The sequence below is a fragment of the Varroa jacobsoni genome, unplaced genomic scaffold, assembly GCF_002532875.2.
Source record: "Varroa jacobsoni isolate VJ856 unplaced genomic scaffold, vjacob_1.0 scaffold_190, whole genome shotgun sequence".
NCBI lineage: Eukaryota > Metazoa > Arthropoda > Arachnida > Mesostigmata > Varroidae > Varroa > Varroa jacobsoni.
In genome coordinates, this window is record NW_019213092.1 from 11,388 (window position 1) to 33,191 (window position 21,804).

The 21,804-nt window shown below is 39.2% G+C and overlaps 2 protein-coding genes across 2 annotated transcripts in view; one reads left to right on the forward strand and one right to left on the reverse strand.

The window, feature by feature from the left end:
* Window positions 1-355: 355 nt before the first annotated feature.
* Window positions 356-21,804, reverse strand: part of LOC111272741 (uncharacterized) — a 67,939-nt gene continuing 46,490 nt past the window's right edge. The window contains exon 4 of the transcript XR_015315826.1: window positions 356-614. The gene's annotated coding sequence lies outside the window, so the exon portion shown is untranslated. The remainder of the gene's footprint in view (window positions 615-21,804) is intronic.
* Window positions 8,950-21,804, forward strand: part of LOC111272755 (carbohydrate sulfotransferase 5) — a 20,494-nt gene continuing 7,639 nt past the window's right edge. Inside the window, exons 1-7 of the mRNA XM_086973374.1 lie at window positions 8,950-9,362; window positions 11,401-13,168; window positions 14,248-14,352; window positions 14,907-15,096; window positions 16,723-16,946; window positions 18,268-18,357; window positions 20,396-20,520. Coding sequence (XP_086829500.1) covers window positions 13,142-13,168; window positions 14,248-14,352; window positions 14,907-15,096; window positions 16,723-16,946; window positions 18,268-18,357; window positions 20,396-20,520 — 761 coding nt within the window. The 5' untranslated portion in view covers window positions 8,950-9,362; window positions 11,401-13,141. The remainder of the gene's footprint in view (window positions 9,363-11,400; window positions 13,169-14,247; window positions 14,353-14,906; window positions 15,097-16,722; window positions 16,947-18,267; window positions 18,358-20,395; window positions 20,521-21,804) is intronic.

The window sequence follows — 21,804 nt, forward strand, 5'->3', positions numbered from 1 at the left end:
ATGCATCTGTGGGGCTGTCAGGTTCGTTCCGCGTTCACCTTAAAGCTTGTCTTTTTTTCCTCAGACCAAAACTATCAATCGTCGTAGCAACCTATCAGAGTAACAACGGAATCCCGGTAATGAACAACTACAGATTAATGAATTATCTATAATAGTACACATTTTTCTGTGCACTAACTAACTGTAATTTGTACATGATAGAGGATTTCAAGACAATATTATGGTCAATATATCAACTGTGATGTATAATATAATGGGTAAGTGTCAACAAAAGTTCAAGACAAAGACAACGTGGACATAAAGCGGATTTACTTCAGCTATAATGCTAATTTAACCAATAAGCTTTACTAAGTACTTCTAATCGCTATCAACAACGCACGTATTTATTTTTGCTTTTGCCAAAATATTGCATTAGCATTAGGTAAAAACTAATTTTTTATTTATTATGTATTATCTTCAGTTAAAGAAAATCCTTAAAAATCTATTCATGATCGCCGACTCTTGTGAAGACATTGATGCTTGAAAGCAGCATTGCAGTACTCGTCATGATTCATGAACTTGAGTCCATGCGTTGCTCTGGATTACACTTTAGTACAAAAAACAGGTATTCCACTCTGGAAAAAGTAAGTTGAGCAAGAAAAAAAGGTACGTTACATTAACACGTCGTTTGGAAGTGCGGCCCAGGATGGTTTTAAACTATTGAGAACTTATACATAAATATATATCAATGATTCGCTACTATCTACGATATATATGAATCTGTATGTAGATGACAACAAGTTATGTTGACCAATTATCATATTAAATTGCCATTGATGTAAAAATTTCCAGCGTTTGAAGAAGAGCGATACAGGCGCAAACAGAGTGAAATAAAGGATCGCCGATACTTCGCAAAATTTGGGTGTTCTCTAGATAAGATAAGAACAAGACTGATCATTGAGGTTGTTGGCTAGGAGCTTTTACCTGTCCGAATTAACAGTTATTTTTTAATTCGTGTCCTCGTCATTACACTGGGCCATCGAACGAGCTATGCTTCGTTCACATAGTGTTCGCATATCCCCGTGTGGCTGCGCCTGTGGCAACCCTTGTCAAACGATTTTGCCGCATTTTTCCAATTGGTCGCCCCCCTCAGCTTATCACCGTCAGTTATATCAGTTCATCATAAGTAGCGCCTTTCTGAACACAAAGTCTTGATCATACTAATCTGCCAACTCTATACGGTATCCGGCCACTTGCTCTTCGTACGGCGTCGGTCTAATCTTCCTTTCTGTCCTTCCGCAGGATTCATGATCATACCCTCCTTTGCTTCAACTCTGGCGTTTATGTGGACTATGATCTAACACTGCCGCCGGCACTAACCGTTGTAGCAAAAATGGCCCGTCCCCGATTTCAGCTTCCATCCTCTACAATCAAAGAGGGGTCATGCGATCATACACATGGCCTGTCTAAACCTAAAAGTGTTTAATAGCTTCTATAGATCTAGTCGGAGGTAAGTGTCGTCGTTCCGTGGTTGGTACGAGACTGAACCAGCTAACTCGTAGGTAGGGCTTATATACCCAAGCTCCGTTCAAACCAGTACTTAGACATCTACTTTCTCGGCCGGCGCAATATATATATATATATAGAGGGTTAATTTTTTTCTGGAACATAAACCCTGATCATGACCTTTCTAGTATCGAATAAAGCGTTAACCGTTTCCGACTCTATTTGTCCATCCTTCTAGATCTCGTGCTATCTCAGATTTTCAAACAATCTAAAATAGGTGTAGTATTATGCGGATTTCCATTACATTGGCTCTTGTGTGCTGCTGTTCTTATAAATGTATCCGCAATGATTTTAGAACGAGCCGGAAATACACACTGATGCTGCATAGATCACCATTAGTTTAACACATATGCAAACAGATTAAACCAGAATCCCTTACTGGAAGTGTCCCATCTGAAGCCCAGCTGGAGCGTTATGTTGCATAGAGAATTATGTGTACGTTATATCTACCGGCCTAAACCATTTAGATATAAGGGTCCTTAATAATAATTTGTATTCAGGTGATTTATACCTTCATTATCTTTACTGTAGCCGTGTTTCGTATTCGCAGGCCCAATCTGCAAAATAATGCACCTTCCAATAGACAATTATAGGCCCAGTTTTAACGTACATACATAACAATCTACCAAAGCTCGTTGAGTATTAGAGTTCTTTTACGAACCGCTTACGGCTCCGTATATTTTTATATCATCCGCATATATTTTTATCGATATCGACAGCGGCTAGTATCAAGCCCATGTATGGAATATGCATTTGAGGTACCAGTATAATATGCGTTAAGGGCTGCAGAAAGCTGGAAAATTACACAAAGTATATTATTATATTGCTGATAAAGACTGAAATGCTTTAGTGATTTGTGGTCCGTAAACGAACTATCTGGCCGATATCGGTCCCCATATAATAATATTTTTAAGTGTGACTTCAGCTATGATACTCCGTAGCATTTAGTACGCCATCAAGACTAACGATAACGACTCATTACTAGAGGGATCTGTCTTAAAATCTCTGCTACCGCTTCTTCGTCGAAAAGTGTTCGCAAAGATTCATCAGAACGATGCATGTATGTATACACAGTCCAAGCTTCTCCTCTACGATTGTAGGTAGTCCGTGTTGCGTTTCCCTTGTTTTCAACAACAACATCTTCATATTTTACCAAATAGATGGATATGGATATCGTGTGCAACATTTTTTTTTTTTTCGGAGTAAACCTTTTGATTTATTTTGTCGGTTGTTGGATATGTCTCGCCAAAGTGCTTCTTCAAAGTTTCAACCTTCTCCTTATCATTGGCAAGTGTTACATCAGGTCGACAAACTGCGCCTAGGAAGTGCCTTACCAATAATTTCAACAAGCAGAGTTTTGAACGTTTTTATAGTTGCGTACTATAGGATATTCCCTCGTAACGAGTTGCCTTCTTGAGGCTTCCTTTTGGAAAAAGGAAGAGATCTATACCTTCTAGCATAAAAAAAAACTGCGTTATCATATCCCAGTGCCACTCGCTATTGACTGGTTGTACATTTTAAATAGAATTTTTGACGAAAAATATTTCAATGGTGCCTTTTGTTCAAAATGCATTTTCTTCTTATGAAACATGTGTGAGTTTTCATCTCTTCAAAGCAACAGTTTCGCTCTTATTGGGATTTTCTACACTTCATTTGTCACAACGTTTATCACAATCGTTCGAGATTTCAACAAGCGGAATTCAACTAATTGAGTGAAATAATAAACTATTATTTTTGATTATATCACCATAATACACGATTTTTATTATAGGTAAGTGCCGACTCACATAATAAATTTAGTTAGATTAAACAATAAAGACAAACAATTGCTGTTACCAGAATGCTACGTTCTGTTTATTGCGGAATATATATATATATAAGGATTTCGATATGTTGAAAGCTTAGTTCGAGGTTAGTTATTAACAAATGATTTTAGGTGGTGGGGTTTTGAAGGGCTGATGTCCTGGACAAAAATATTAAAAGCCAAGGTTACATTTTAGTCTGCCTGGGCTTATATCTTTTTTACCTATTATTTTTTACTCACGGCCTTTAGTACTTAACTATTTAATTGATTCAAACAGAGCCAGTTTTATGTATGCTATGTATGATGTTACCTTTTACAATAGAATGTTGCACTTCATCTAAGTTCAAGCGAATTTTACTTTGTTGTCATTTGCCCAGCATCCACGAAAAAAGGTCCGGGCCTTGTTCACTATCTGAAATAGGTTTTTTTTGGAATCTATATAGAGCCCTGTGTTGAAACAGGCTGGTGTAGAGAATTTAATCGCACGTGCCATTTTATAGCTTCAACAATGGCTTGCTTTGTCGTATTAGATGCAAGCCTTTTCGGAATATTTGGGTACCCGTGTAACCAGCTGTGCTTCGTTCGTATGAGTAACCGATGAGTCTGGGAGCTTTGAATAATTCACAGCTTATGTCGTCTATGTTGAAAAGGGCATGCATAACTATTCTTTAATTGGCTAACCCGATGCAGGCGTATATGCCATCGTAGAGAGTTGAGGCGCGTGTTTCAAGCGCTGAAGCAAATTTACGTTAAACTTGGCTAGATCCATAGTGCTTTTGTCGAAATAAGATCATGCAGATGTCCCGTAAACAAAAATAGGACAGGATACAATTTTTATGCTTATGACAACGCTAGTAGCACATAATACCTTGTACGTGTTGATCCCTAATACCTTCTGGAGTACTCCTGGACCCGGAAGCTTAATAAAGTCAACGTTGCGCTTCATCTAAGAGCTGTACAGGTTGAGGAACCTTTACTACCGACTACCAACAGATTCAGACTAATAAGGCCAAGAACAAGTGTAAATAAGGACGATGCTTACCCTAGGAAGTATTTGTACTTCGCACTCTCCCCTGTCTGAACTTGTCACCTGGGCGAATTTGGACGTTGGTAGTATTATAGACATAGACCTTGAAAAATGTTAACCGTCAATCGCTAATATAATCTACGTGTGGCTCATGTAAAGGCATTTTACATAGCGGAGTATTGTACACCTTCAGTTCACCAAATGAACTATTGTTAGCTAAAGATCATGTGAATTTTTTACACCTCTGTCACTGCTACCGATGTCTACCGTTGGTACAAATCAAAATAACCCAACACGCATTTATATTAGTGACGCATTTTCTTTCTTGGATTAGTCGAAAGCTCGTCCCGTATCTTCTCTGAACCAATGATTTCAGAGATTAAGTTCGAGCGCACTAGCGTGACCTTTTTTCGCTGACATTTTCAATTGAAATAATACATATTTTATCTCTCCACGGCGCTGCAATATCCATCATTTCGCTTCGATTAAAAATAACGCTGGACGCGTAGGTGTTATATTGAAGTCGTGCGGTCCTTAACAAGTGTCACTCTTATGGCGTATATTGGGTATCGTTCTCGTCGCCATTATTTGAGCCTCCACAGTAAGACTGTAACGTAACTCGACATAACAACTGGTAATCACAGAGTGATTAGCTCGTTGTTATGTCGAATAACTGCGAGATATTTTATTAACTCTTATATACACATATATTACATTTCTCCTCTGCAGATTAAAGCTTCTGCTTAAAGCCAGCAGACAACAAGAGACTAACCGCTGCGAATCTATATTTCACAGGAGCGAATGTACCGTACGGACCAGACCACACGACTAACATATTTACCAAGTGGTATGGAACTCTCACCTACTAAACCCTGGATTTTCTCATCTAGGGCCTTGGCTTTGTAGGTGGTTTAACATTAATGAAAAACAAACGATTTGTAGAAACGGCTAGTGTGCTCATATATTGCATCCATCTTTCTGTAGGGTTCCGTTCCTCTCTAGAGGTGCTACTCTTCCACCAAATTCAACTGTTTTCCTCCTGTTCTTTCGACCTTAGTCTCGTACGATGTAGCACCTCAAGTTCTCCAACAACTTCTAACAACCTGAAAATATTTCACCACAAGGTACTCTGAACAACGCAATTCACATATGATCTAGTGCTGCCGAAAGTTCATATCTGAAAAGTTACGGATATAACGATATGTCGAACACCTTTTGACATTACTGGCCGAAGCTCACTCGCTCACCTATTTCTCATCGAAGTCAAATCTGAAGGCGATATATGTAAATGCATCGGTGTTTAATATAGCGGCACTCATTATCCATATTATAATACTTACTTAGGTATACACACACTTGTATCGTGAACACATTAAAATAAATAATTCATGTGATGTATATTCAGCACATCGTGCAATTGTATTTTATTATCGCTTAGTGAACGCTAAATGCAACATGTTGAATTAGTTAGAAAACGCTTTGCATCATTCAATACGTTCTAATATAATAAATAATCAGAATTTTATTCTCGATCTAAGATTTTTTCATCCCTGAACACTTATCCAGTTCAGGATAATACAATATCTATGTTATCCCTTCGAACTTTACATAGATATTCCACCTTACCATGAACTCGCGACATCAAATTTGTAAATATAGCGTAGAATATTTGAACGATTAAATAGTAATAGGAATCATGGTGCATCAACAGCCTTATTTCGTTTGATGGTTATGGCCTACATGCTAAGTTAGGGACACGATTAAAGCGGAAAAACTTTCAAATATCAGACTTCTGGGCTCATAGTATGTTTTCTGCCTATCAGACTTTTTTTAGCTGGCAATTTCAGTTGGCACAACAGTGTTCGTTGATCCTCTTAAACTTAAGTCGCACATTTTCAACTTTAACTGACTCCATCCAACACTTAATACGTAATGCACCAAGGTCGAGGTATCGTCATAGAGCGCGTAACTTTTCTGCACGTACCAGTCTTAGCAGCGATTCTTTTCGGTCATCACCGTATACGCATGATTTTGTTGTCGGCCCCTCTGCATGATTATTAATACACCTCGCGAGGTCTTTCCCGTGTATTATCTACATAGTCGACGGTCTATCGCTATTTAGTACTAGTTCTTATTCAGCGACACGTGAAACCGTACCCAATACGCATCTACACTTATATAACCCCTTTCGTTCTATGGTTCTTCTGTACCACGTCAATTTGCTGCCGTGACTCTGGACCATCGTCGGCGTGCTACTACGCTTATTCTGTTTGTAGCTTTAAGTCTCCGGTCTTCGAAAATTCCTCATTGCAAACTAGGCTCGCTGTACGAGAGCGGCATAAACACGAATCTGTCTGCGTCACACAGAATAGCAGACACGAATTTCGCGTCTTTTGTTGACAGGATTCTTAGTTGTTCTTTTTACTAGAAGACCACAAATGCCGGGGTTTACATGAAGCTAATGCTCGTGAAAATTCACAGTAAAGTCGAACGCATCGTCGGATCCCCTGTGTATGTTGTGGAAGGGAACCGTGTCGGGGATGTTACTTTTATCGGCCTATGAGCAGAGAAGACGCAATTGGTTGGCGCAATACAACTATCGGTGTGTAGATAGAGCCTACAACAGCACAGAACTATAACGGTAGTAGCAGATTCCATGGAAGTCTTCTTTCTGTCAGCTCGTCCCATACCCCATTTCTCCACAGAATCCCGTAGCTTCGTAACGAGCAACTACGATTACCATTATGCTTCGCAACTATCTCTGGACACGGCTCGCAATAGCTGCCATTTATTAGATGAAGGCAACACAACGTACCCAACCGCGTGTTACCATAGGCTATGTACCGATCGATAATAATTACAAGCTTCTACCATCATTATTCTCGCATCAGTACTATGTTCAGCGTCTGTACGCTGTTAGGTCAATTTACCTCCTTTAATAGTCATTTCATGATGGAACAAAGTTATGGAAGGCTTAGGAGTAGCCCATTTCTATTATTACCAGATCGCAGAAAGGTACCCTTTTGAGAACGGCGCAAGCGCTTAAAAGACATAGTCCGTATGAAAGGTGAAAGTCCGTATGTACATGTATGTATATCATTTCAAAACCGTCCGTTAATCAAGATAGCAATCAATGATTAATGAAGAATCACTACGTCGTCTTATCATTTCAAAACCGTGCGTTAATCAAGATAGCAATCAATGATTAATGAAGAATCACTACGTCGTCTTCTAAATCATGACATTAGGCGCGTGGTATATTTTAAACTGGAAATAGAAACTCCTGCTTTTTTCATCGATTAGAAAATATTTTCTGTTCCTAGGACAATCAATCATTATATAATGTATATCCTATAGTCATTCAGGACTTTTTCCTATAATTCCACCATCAGGACTTTTTCCTATAATTCCACCAAATAATGGATGCCGTTTCGTTAGGTTTTTCCAATCACGTTTTAAATTGTTGATCCGTATCGAGAGTAACGCCACGGACGTGAGTGAACCCCCCATGAACGAAAAAGGTCGGGGCAGAATCCGCAGCATGTTGGAGGGTGCTGCAAGACTTCTCATTCGAATGACAGGAAGACAGTTTTGTCAATGTTTGTCGTGTGTGGTCTCGCACTCTCGGGGAGCATGCTGGCTTAACTTTATCTGCTGGATCGTTTCTTTTGGGTAGCCTGGCTGATTAGATGCACCCGGCAAAGCGAATGTTCCCATTAACTGTCTGGTCCATAAGACGCAATTAATCAGGGCCTCGCAATTCCACCAACTCTTTTCGGATGAAGGTTTGGTCGAACGTTGCGCGTTGGCTCTTCTTGTGAAACCAATTATTCCGGTCTTTGGTTTACGTTGACGCACAGGTCCTAGTTCTCATCGCCAGTGGCAATTCTGTGCAAAAATCGATCACTGTGCCCGCATGACGTTTGGTAGCAGGCGAGATGTTAAGATACAGTGACAAGCCGTAATTCCTTTTTGGGTTCAGAGAGTTCATAGGGTATTCAAGCTTCAAAGTTCTGCGTAAATCCAAGAGATCTGCGGTGATTAATGGAGTCCTTTTAACTGTAGCTTATTTTTTTGGCCAATTCTCGAACTTCTTGCTTCAGAGGGTCGCCACTACCTCAGATGGTCGGCCAGAGAGTTTTAGGTCCTAGATATCATTTCTAACTTGACAAATCACTGTTTTAGCGATAGCATCGTTATCATACACAGGGTAAATGTCTCGGGCTGTTTCGACAACCTTTTTGGTCTCAACGAGATCCGCAACACAGAAGGAGTCGAAAATGCGTTTTTATCCACATAGGGCATCTGTCTTTAGGAAGTTATCCCGAGTTGAAATTGCACTCAGAATATAATACCATTATAACATGCTGATGGAACGCATTAGAGGTAAATAATAAATGAATATAAGTAGAAAATAAATGTCTTTCTTTTTTGTAAAAAAAAATACGGGAACTCTTGTTTTAACGTAACAATACGGGATGATTAACTAAAACACTGAGTGGCCGGCAGCAGAATACGAAATACCGGCTCTTTTCGACCTTAGTAGGTTTCTTCTATACTGAAGAACATTTCTACTATACTGAAGATAACACACTTGCCGTTCTTATCCTTTTATATTAAATAGCACATCATAAACGAGTTTCGATCTGGTCCGATCCGTCGAACCATAGTCAAGATTTGAACACGTTTCACAGTGGGAAAATAGGCCGATTATAGTACTCTTCGCATCAATGAATTTTTGCTAGCAACGAAGTGTAATCAATTTTAAGGCCTTCATTTACCTTGATGAAGGTCTGTAATAAGTAGTTTTTTTTTACGAGTAAACATCAAAGCTATTCTTGGTTTAGTGATAAAAAGTGTTCCTAGAACTACTAGAATGCTTTAATTAGTTTGTCTGAACCTCGTTTGAGTTGTCTCGGTTTTGATTGAAATCCTAATGGCAATCTGTGACCGATATCTGTAATCGACGTTAAATCGACGTCAAAGGTAAGATCAATTGCTATCGTTATTTTAATCGTGCCTAATGCCGATTACGTTGAGTATACACTGAATAACTTCAAGCCGTACAGTTTGCCACTACAATAGGTCATGCTCCACAATGAAGATCGTTAATCGAGTTCGTGACGACGATGCCAATGATGTGACGCACGTACGCAATAGGCCTTTAAAGTGAGGTGTTTTTTTTCTGAAAATCAAATTCCCAAATCAATACGTAGTCACGCGCATACCTTCTTGAGGCAGAATGAAGTCTATATAGATTTATGTAGGATGCTTCAGTTTATGCACGCTTTTGATGTCCGTTGAATGACGCTTCGTTTGTTTGTAGAGGCTGGCAGGAACCGTATTTCTCCTCTTTCCGCAGCCTTACTATTGTAACGAAGTATAGAAACCTGAACTCAAGCAAATACCGTCAATTGAAATCGATCCTATTTTTAGGTGGAAATGAAGAGAAGACATGCCGTCTAAATTGTTAATTGCCTCCTAATTGCAAACAAAAAACAGTTTTTTTCATAATAAAACAAGAAGCTCGTCATGGCTAAAAAAAATAGCAGGCTAATCTCATCTAATTTCTGCGTGATAGAGGAAGCGTAACCGAAATGATCCCGATCGACCCAAGAAATCTTCGGCTCCGTCAGATAGACATACGAGTGTGTGGCCGCAGACGAAGTTGAGGTAGGAGAACGAAGAATTTATTTGTTCACGTTTTGTAGGATACGCCTATTGTAAGTAGAAACATATCATCGGCCAACGGCAGCTCTGAATGTGACGTGCACTGAAACAGGCGTCAGACGACAATGCTGCTTCCGGAAATGCAAATGAATCACTAAACAGGCCTCCTGTGCGATCGTGGATGGCTGAAGCGAGAGACCACACGTCATTCAATAAAGTGGTGCACCAGTTCATTCACTAATGCGTACGCTGGCTGCGTACGAATGTTTCGGGGTTAACTCGTCGGATTACTACACACGGAGTACCGTGGACCCAGTACAACAAGTCTCACCACGACGTACTCATGCTACAAATAGGACAATCACAGAATCACAACAAGAACATTACTGTGTGCTTGTGATCGGTTTAGAATCTCCGGAACGGCGGTTATGTCGAAGGAAACATGGAGCGAAATTCTAAAGAACCGATAAAAATTTTGTTTTTAAGTAACTTTAGGAATCGAGCATAAACAACCTAAGATTTGGTGGCATATCTATATATAATGATGGCTTCGATATTGCGTACGTGTCCAAAAGCATATTTGCAGAAACTATATCGCAGATTAATCGGAATAGTGGACAGCCAATGTATAGTCACCACAAATTTGAGTGGATTACAAGCTCTCACGAACAGTTTGAGTGTTCATTGCAAACTAGAGGCACCGCAAAGAAGGCAAAAACTGTTACTATGGAAACGAGTCGCGAGAGTTTGAATCCGAAGTGGACTTGTATATCTTTTAGACGAACTTTTAATGTTGGCCTGTTTTCGACGACATAAGTCCTCCATAAGTAGGCGGGTGAAACAAATAGGGGCATTTAATTCCGCCGTTGCCTTTCGGTTGCGACAGATGAAAACATATATAGAAATGGACAGATATAAACTGAAGGTATTACATTACGCTTTCAAGACCGTCTATGTATGGATGAAAAAAATCCAATGTAAATAGTACTCCATATAAATCCAAGTAAATATCCTTACTCACTCGTCTAATGATCGCACACTCATGCAAATAGTAGGGGTGTCTAGCTTTAACGCTTGCTACTTACGAGTATAAAGGAATATCTATTTATGATATTTTACTGCATGATTAAAAGAGGATTTCAAACAACACAATTGCCTAATACACTATTTTTCAATGTTCACTGGTCGATAGACGTTCCTCTCGTAGCCAACGGCTGTTTCCTCATTTTCTGAGAAGTGTATTTCGGGCCTTCGGATGTTTGCGTGTTACAGAATAGATTTCGTAGATCGTAGGTCATGTTGAGAGATAATTACTCATTCGAATTTTTATTAAAATATGATTATTTTATTTCAGATGTACTCACTGGTGATGTCACCGCGCCGTAGTTGGAACGCGATATTAGCCCTTTGTTTCACAGTGTTTTTCGTCAGTTTATATGGGGATGTTATCATCAGTCTAGTGTTAAAAACCAATGAAAAAAGTTAGTTGGTGCCACGTACGATGTTGTTGGTAGCTTAGCCTGGATGGCAACAATGAGGAGCGACTTTGCCCTCGATAGACACACATTAGGCAGCGTCTAGCGCTAAGATTTAGCGGCACTTTATGAAACGCGACCTATTTTCGCGCTCTGGCCTACCTTGCAACCTTTTATTTGCGGCTATCTTAGCGACGGCATGATTTGCTAATGAGTACTTCTGATGGCTGATGCTGAAGTGTAGTGCGTATTGAAGACGTGCTAACCAAAATACAAATTCGAATCATCGATCATTTGCGCTATTAGGAAGCGAAAACAACTGATAACAAACGAACGTATGACGAAAAAAAAAATACGAGTGAAACGAGCGGCAGTAATAATACAAATTCACAGTTATACAATCAGCGTCTATAGATTGCAGCAGATTCACATAAGCATGTGAAGAGTTCGTCATAATTTCTAGTCTGTATATACGTGTATATATATATATATGTGTGTGTATATATATATATACTATACTAATATATATACTATACTAATCTGTATATGAAAACCGGAAATTTGGCTTTACACATCAGCTGCGACAGAGTGTTAAGCTCAATGAGGACCGTTCTTTCCTTTTTGCTTTTCCCATTAAAGTAATTAATCAAAAGGATAAACGCATAGTTTCGGTTATATAATATTCAACACTGTTTGTGGCGCAGATTGATGGAAAGCAGTTAAATGTGCTGGTTTTTGCAACCTTCGAGAAGAACAAGTAAACCTGCACGCTCATAGCCAACACGGTCAGGCTTAGGACGTATCGATAGCTACGTCAGTTAATTGGTTCTGACAAGCTGCCTACTAGAAGGCTGGGCTCCTCGAAGCTTGCTTGAAACTTCCCCCCGAGGTTCTTTCAACACCCAGGGGCAATAGCTTACCGATACATATAGCATTGCCAGTGAAATTCCTTTGTGCCTAAGGTCGGTCGAGTATTCTAAGGCCTTCACGTTAACACATAAAAGTACTTAGGACATAACTGTAGACTGCTATTTTTGAGATCATAAGGCAGCAAGCAGACTGATGAGCATGAACCCGTTTTCCATCAAGTTCAACAGTTAAGGCCACTGATACAGTCATTACGAATTTCGCAGAAAACTGCTTCGGAAGATCGATATGACCCTTGTGCCAGCGTAAAGATATAAATAATACATTTAACCTATACGACGGCTACCAAAATTATTTATATTAATTCTGAAGGTAGAACTTTATTGGAATACTGGCATTAGACAACTGGTAGATTATGTTGATTGTACGGCAAACCTTTGCAAACGTTGACAATGCGAATGGACGTATTTGCTTCTACTTTGTCAAGAATGCTAATGTGAGATTTCGTCTTTTCTACTAGGCAAAGCGTATTAAAACACCTTCCAATAAATATGTCCAGTATTTATGGGTATTGTGTCATTGTTCGTTTATTTCTCTTCACACTAGTTCTAGTTATACGCCGCTAGATGGCACTATTGGTTGGTACGGTGAGGAGGCCTTGAACGGACAGACTAATGACAACAACAATCTAAACTGGACACATCCTCTAATTCTGCTTCAATCACAGATGGGCCAGAAAGTGACAACAGGTTCATGCCGGGCATACGAGAGGTACATAAGGTACGTCTGATTGTTAACGGGTTTTCGGAAGCATTAAAATTCTAGCGCAGTCCCAAATCTCGGGGTGAGGACGAGGGTGAGGCTGAGGGGGTAGAGTTTGCAAATGTTACATCAGACGCCGGCCACCCATGTGCATCAGGCATTTCCGGAACTTCTAACAAGTTTTGGTTAGGTGTACGGTAATGCAGTAATAGCGTGTTTGCCTAGGAAAGTTGGGAACATGTGGTAAGCTAGATTCAAAACTGGGCATTAGACACTTCGTTTCATGCTGAGAGATGGCCGTTTGAAGCAGTACTTGAAGCAACTTAAATCTCAAATGTTCATTTTTTAAACGCTCTAAACGCCATAAAAATTTACTGAATGCTGCAATAGCTTAGCTCACCAGCCCACGTCAATTTAAAATGCCAACCGCATCATAGCATAAATAGCGTACATATAAACTTATTTGGACTTAAGTTAATAACAAGCCAAGAACATATGGCATGTAGAAGTTGTCATCTAATGCTCTGTGTAGAGTACTGGACACAACGATTTCGATATATTTTCATCTTAAAAATTAGTTCAATGTACATGAATATACGATACTATTTTAACGGTCCCTAGTTCTGACTCGTGCAAATCGTAGCGCTGAGATGAAAAGTAAACACTATTTATAAATGCGAAAGCACTCCGCAAAAAGTTAAATCCCTGTTTTTGAAGAACGAACAAGCATGCCTTTATGATGTCTTTACCTATTGTTCCTCTATAGCCAAATGTAGCTATTGATTGAATCGCTATGTAATTCAAGTTGCGAGGCTTACCGACGAAAAAATACAGCATGTAAGCTGGAAGAGCAACTTAGCTCCGGGACTTTTTAAGAAGAACACATTGATATTTTACGGTTTTAACATTAGTAGGTTCAATAAATGTGTGAATTTGAAAACCGGTTGCCTACACTGACTTCATGTATTTTTTCTTCCTCTTACGATACGACAAAATATAACCAATATCAAAGTTTTATTTTTATCTAATAATTTACATAATAATAATAAAGATGGCTATCTTAGTGACGGCTAATCTAACTCGCCTTGTTTTTTAAGTCTGGACATTCTTCCGCTGCAAAGAGAACGTCTGTATATGGTGCGCTGCATGATAAAGTAATTCGTCAAAGGAATATAGACAACCTCTTCGAATCACTGCTAAAGGTAGCCGACCTCAGTGAGTTTATAGTTTTTCTTGGAACTTCAGCAAACGCTGGTAAAATAGCTGGTTCGTTTTATATAAATCTGCCCTTATGCCGTTTATTCAACGGCAATTGATAATTTCTAGAAAATTCTACTACTTGTAGAACCTCATCGGGAATACTATAATCGAACTATGGTAATTAGTAATTTAGAAACAATTAATTCGGTGATTTATTGAGCGGAGTGAACTTCAAAATAGGGGACTACACAAGACGAGGTGGGCGAGGAGAGGCGCCTCATTTAGTGAAGCCATTCAAGTTGTTTGCACTATATTGACTAAAAGCAAGGGGCTTTATCAAGAACGACCAGTCCTGCTAATGTCCTGAATGAATTGTGTATGAAAAACAATGTATTAGGATACGGTTAATTAGATGCAAATCTACATAATATATCATAATTAGGCAATACTTTAGTTAAGCCAGGCGAATTATTTGTTTGTGTCAAATACTTGCTAGCTATATAATGCACTGTGCTTTAGGGTGTGCCAGTTACGTATACCTCTTGCCGTGAAACAGGTTGTTGGTCAATTACCAATCGATCAAGCAAGCCATGAGAGCCATTTTCCGACAAAGATCCGTCGAATTGTAATTGTCGCCTATTTCCGGTCAGGGAGCTCGTTTCTCGGAGAAATTCTACAAACACCTCCCAGTTCCTTTTACCACTTCGAGCCACTGCATATAAGTGGAGCACACAGAATTCGGAAAGGTAAGTGGCCGCATGTATGGTCGCTATATCGCTTCGTTTGACATGAGTTTATTACAAAAACGACGAATAAATCCGGCAGAACTCACTCGGATTGCCCCTTGCAAACGGACAGCCCCTTGGTCTTATACCGAAGAGGTGATTCTGAGAACTTCCTTCTACAATGAGGATTAAAAATAATCTAAAGTAATAACGATGCAACACATGTCACTTACGATTACGTTGAGCATTATTTTTTCTTCTAGTCGGCAATTAAAAAAACTATCTAAATCGACTATAAAATCAACCGATGGGTGTCTAAACATTCCTCAATTGTTCTAAATATTCAAACAGGAGAAAAACGCTTTATATATATATATATATATATATAGATTTTTTTTCCACGCCGCGCAAATAAGGATCACCTTGATTTCGAAAAAAAAGCGAGGAGAAATATTAAGGGTTCTATCAGAGGTAAGCGCCCTTCAGTATTTCTCACTTTTACGTTTACGATTCACACGGTTTTATACTAGATTTAGTTAACAAACGCAAAGCTGTTGTGCCATGACTAACATGTTTATATGAGGTAAATTTTTAACCTGTAAAAAAAAGCTCACGTTTTCATATAAACAATTCGCATAAATAGGACGTAGTGTAACTGGCTTACGAGGCATGGCTTGTTATAAGCATAAATTGTTAAGTAAGCAATTGTATCTGTGGAAATTCTCAGCGGGACAATTGGTTGTTTGTAAATAACACCGTTTTGCGCATGAAACAACATTTACTGTGTTAGTTCGCTTTAGTCGTCCACTGGGTTATATTCTACTTGAGGGGTGGCGAAGTCCTTCATTTAACGATGCCATTCTGCGCAGAATTCGGAAGATAATGTCAACATTAGTTACATTATGGTTTTTGACGATACTTTCTTGTCTTCTTTCTATACAAATGAAATCTTCTTGAAAAGCAAAAAACCGAAGCATACATTTCATAACGAAATTTTCGGCGTTTCTAAATACAGAGCGAGAAAGTTTTGCTCGTTACTGTGTCGAACTTCGAAAAAATTGTTTAACTTAAGAGGACTCAAAAAGTTTTTTTGCCTCCCAAGTTTCATAGTTCAGACTTTGACAGAAAATTTTGCGAAAATCTTCCTAGGGAAAATACAGCGACAGAGGGAAACGACAGGATCGAACCCACTCTCCGATATAGTTTCTCCAGAGTTGATGTGGTTTTATCATTTACGTATGTCTTATAAGACATGACGTCAGTTCAGGGAACATTTTTGTTCATATTGAAAATTTCAAAAGATTAGCACTATTCGCAGCCGTACACTATAGAGCATCTAGAGCGCATACATATCTTACTCCATGACTACTTGATGTGTTTGTCAGGATAATGCACTTCATTGTTGTAATGCCAAAAAATATACGTGATATTATATAATATCAACATTATAGAAAAATCATATAATTTCGACACGATTTATCTAAGCGACCTCTGTACCTTTTTCTGTTAATTAAATTTCGCGCCGTTCTACATGCCGGTTTTGCCACGCTGACTGTGCAAAAACATTTATGAATTTTTGGATACAAGAGATAACAAAAAATATATTCGAACAGCAGCCTATTAATTTTCTCTCTCTGTGTTTGATAGTGAATATTTCCAGAACAGGACATCAGATAACAGCATATTTGTTGCAACATATACTACGCTGCGAGTTCACGGAAATACCCGACTACGTCAGCTGGCTTCTGACATACAAAAAGGGTTTTCTTATGAATCGAAATCCGGTCCTGAAACTTGCATGTCGCAGGAACATTAGAAAATGCCGAAACACAGAGTTTTTGGAAAAGCTATGCCGAAGCCGCCCCCTTCAGGTACTAGTTGTGCAACGGGTGTGCGTTCTGCGCAGGCAGTCGTTCAGATTTTTTCAACATACTTTACATTATTTATCAGCCTCATCTTTTGTTGCACCATTTCACGACCGGAATATTTAACATGCGCATTTTCCATGTCATCGTTCGTCACGGAAAGTTTTTACTTATTTTTTCTTTTTAGATATTTTTATTAACATAGGAAGATGTTTATTTTCCTTTGTTCATAGGAACTCGCGATATCGAATTCACGTTTATAGTTAGCTGGCAACGAGGCATAACAGAATGTTTCCAAGAAGCCTTCGATTGAGTGAAGCCGTTAAGATATGCAGAGTATTCGTGCTTTCTTTTTTTTTCTTTTTGTTTTCCTTGTTGCGTTTAGCCAAGGCTTGAAACACAGATACTTATATTCACGATAGTTAAACTGGATAAAAATTGTACGATTCAAAATTTGGGCTAAGGTTATTGTCGCCCGCTAATCGTAACGGCAACGATTTCTAGAAATTTTAACCATTTCCCCAGATATAATAAGCTAACGGCATAATGTAACGCTGTCTATGGACCTAAGTACTGCTGACGTCGAAGTAAGTTGACGTTGTTGTTAGTGGATGGGCAGTTCGTTTGTGAACTCATTGATCATTCCTATAATGTACAATGAAAATGATTAATCGTAACTTGTTTAATTATAACTGATAGATAATTGGCAATATCTTTATGTGACAGTACTGTATATGAAGTATGTTCAGGCACAATGTTTATCTGCCGCGTTTGTCAGCCCCTACAGGAAGACTATAATAAGAAATAAGCTACCTGCAAATTAAATATCCTTTACTTATGGCAAATTTATGACTGGTCCAGAGAAAAACTTTAGTTATTTGTTAGTCCATCATAAGATCTGGTAGTTGTGCATTAATCGTGCAACTGGCTGGGGGGTGTTGTTCAGCGAGGAATAATTCTTATCGAAACAGGTCTCAAAATGTCAACAATGAGAAATAACTTAAATTTTACATTCGGTGTTTCTGCTGAGCCCCAAGCTATAAATGAAGTGTGTCTATACCCAGATTCGGACGTAGGTTACCTCATATGGCCCTAGCTGTGACAGCTAACCACGTTACTACTGCACGTAAAATGTCAGATATAAACATTATGAAACCTTGCAGACTACAAATGATCATATAGAGTGCAGAACGTTTCTTCTCATCGCAGAGGTCCGTTCAGGTTAATACGTTGTTAGTAATAGTAAGCTATCGACTCAAAAACTCACTCGGATGTTGCGGCGCGTTTTTAAATGTTCTAGTATCGCTGGTTTTCTGGCATATTTAAGGTATCTCGACAAAAACGTCTATCGGCGTCACTTCTGATGAACGGGGCCTGTTCGTCCCTCCCATCTTCCCGAAGATCTTTGCTAAGGTCTGTTTTGTTATCAGGATGACAACCTACTGCTCCAATCTACTGAAAACAAAATTCGACCCTTACTCTAAAGTTAATGTATAACAAAACGGATTCTGGCAGTAGTTCGAATAGATTCGAATGGCACCGGTTGCTGTAATATCAAAAAGTGGTCGAATTAATCTTTTGCTTGAAATGCCTACTCACGCTACAACCCGTGACTCCGCGTAGCTATATCGGTGAAGTTCGCCATTTCCTAGTCTAGCGTGCTAGTTCCTAGTCCTCGCCGGTCAGCTGACGCAATTTGTCGTTGCTGTGTTTATACAAGGAATCCGTTATCGTCGGCACGACACGCATCGTATTCTACCCCTATCTGGCCCAGTTATATCGGATCAGCGAGGTTTAGCCACCTGGAAGGACTCCACCGATAAGGTTCGATCATTTTGTGTCACGTCGATGCTAGGCTGCATAGCGTAAAAACCGTGAGGATCATTCGGTAGTACTTTGAATAAATGACTATTCAACACTTCCATATTCCGTTTTGCGCTGATCTTTTCTGCATTTACGTGTGGTAATATTATCTAAAGCTTCCGACGTAACTCCGTATGCGAATCGCGACAGGCATGATATTATTTAATTTGTTCGTTTTACATCTAATTTCACTTTCAGTTTCGCGCCTTGTCTATACGAAGATCTACTTGTGTGGCTTTTTCTTCGATTTCTGTAATTATCATCGTGTGTACGCCCAAATATATAACTCAATAATTGCGACGGCTTTCTTATGCCAAGCCTATAGACATGTGTCAACTTCCATAAGCTCATGTACTCTCTTTATAGTACCTTAGTCATGAAAATTGACAAGTTGTCATTTAGAAATGGATCAGGATTTTTATAACCCATCAAGAAGTGTCTAGAAAAAGGATTGGCTAGCTAGTAAGGTACAAAGATTCATATTGGTGTAGTCATGCGTTGCCGCTACCTAAACCAAAGTCTTAATACGTCGTGCTATCCCCAAGCGCTGTACTATGTGCGTAACCAAATTAACAAAAAAACAAATTAACAACTTTATTATTATTATTGCATACGATCAGTAAATTATGTTGAAATCTAAAAATGGTTTGACCTCTTTCGATTCGAATCTTTTTCTCGCAGTAAAAATAAGGAGAGCGCTCACTTAAGTGCTATGGCTCAAAAAAACTAGATGTATTTATGTGTCTATTGAGTATAGTCATGTAAAAGAAGCGGACCGATGCGGAGTCCTTCAACATGTATTTCTATAACATAAAATCGTATCTCGGGACCTAAACTAAGCCTTAACGGCGAGTGTGTCAAATCCCTGCGCCGTGATATAATGCTAACGTATAATGCTAGCAGAAGGTAACGATTCGAGGGTCGACGAAAAGATTTGCGTCAAGCCTTTTTTCTCTATTCGCAATGAATGTTTTATCAACTATAAGGACTTAGCACAACGCGGTTCGGGCTCGAGCCACTAAATTTCAATTTTCAGTTACGAATATCACTTCTTTTTTTAATTGGTTTAGGTCCTAATTCGAGGCTCTGCTGACTTATCTTTTCGTTTCGATTGTTCGTTTACGGATAAATGCATTGGGCCCTTGATAATTTCGAAAAGTACCTATATCTTGGAGCGTTAATTTAATAGAATCAAAACACTGTAAAATGGTCGCGAGAACCATTTTACGCACTTTTGACTCATTTATTCGTAGTACCGCTCAGAGGTATGGCTCAGATTTTGGTGAAGCTGTGACAAATTTGTTCCTTTGGAACGATTCGTTTCGACCTCGAACGAGTTAAATAGCAACGAAAGATTAGAAAAAAGCCTGTTAATTTGCGATCGTTTCACTATTTCTAAATACCGGTCCCTTACGAGGATTTCATGGGGTCTAACATATACGATAGAAAAATAGAGAATAGTTTTTATGTGACTGTTGCACTAAAAATGGGCCCTCTATCGTAACGAGATTTGGGGTCCGTAAAACACGACCCGTCAACTGGCAACGATAAGAATCATGTTCGTTCTAATCTTTTCCCCTGACATATCGTAGGTGATGAAACTGGTACGTTTACCGCTGCTCCAGACAATAGAACTGATAGCCAGAGATCCGGACTTTACAAATACGACCACAATAGTACATTTAGTTCGGGACCCACGCGGCATCATAGCCTCAAGGTTAGTGCCTAATCCATTTATGGTGTACACTAAACATAAAAAAAATAGAATTAGCCGCGAATTGGTTAAGAAATTAGACGATTGGGACTTCATTATATAAGATACAAACAATTCTGTGATGTAAGTAGAAGGACCATCAATGTATCGCATTTGGCTTGACGGCACCGACCAGCATCACCGGACAGAGAATGAGTTTGGAACAGGTATAATGTCATCAGATTAGTCAGTTCTGTCTAACCTGGAATTTGTCCAGATATATCTAATATAATATATTTATAGTCAGCTTTTCGTTAGAAATTGAGGCGCATTACTCTTTAATGTCGCCTGTGTTTAGCGTTAACTAAAAGCTAAGCACACGGTCTGCAGGAGACTTTGGAAATAGACCAGGAGTTAAATCGAGAAAGAAAGCAAGTGGTTTCCCTTACTGGTACTCTATTTGGAAAAAATGGGGATAGGTTCGTGCTAGCTTGTTTCGATTAAGACATCGATACTTCACAGCAAACGTGACGTATATTTCGAATAGAGCAAACGGATCTAGTTCAAGATTGATCTTGCTCTAATTATCAAGCAATATAAGTATTCTATATCTATACATATGCGTAAGGTTACCTCGCCGTCCAGACGCAGATATTGGTCTTAATTCTAGCTAGCGTACGCGTCTGTACTCAACTGACGCTGACGTTGTTCGAACATTGCCGGCTCGTAAAACGTTCAAATGTTGAATTATTAATCTGGATTGCCACGGTAAGAACTAACTGTTTCGAATTAGATCAGACTGTGAACAATGAAAGCCGTTGGGCTTTCTCAAGACGTCGCATATTGTTTCGGATGACGATGCTTCAAGGCTGTTTATTAGAGACGAAGCAATCCTCTCATACTGGGCGCTCTCGATCCTATTTCGAGTTGACAACTTCCTTTAGGAGAGCCATTCACCCATATATTTTATACACCGTTTCCCTATGCTGACCTCAATCAACCGACGTGAGCGGTCTGGATTAACATCTAGCGACACAGGAAGATGGGCGCGTGCTTAAGCGGAGGTTTAGCTTAGTAAATTACTACGTGTCATGACAAGCTAGATGAATAACAACAGTTTCGCGGTGACAATATTAAGGGAAGGCTGGAAGTAGTAAATTTGCACCGAGGTCCGTTTCGAACGTGTTCCACACGTTATGGTACATAGAACGAGTAGGCTACACGATCTTGTTAACGTCGTTCTCAACGAGACTGTGTTGTTTGTGGAAGGCATTTTATGACGAAAGTACTACGTAAATAAAGCTACTT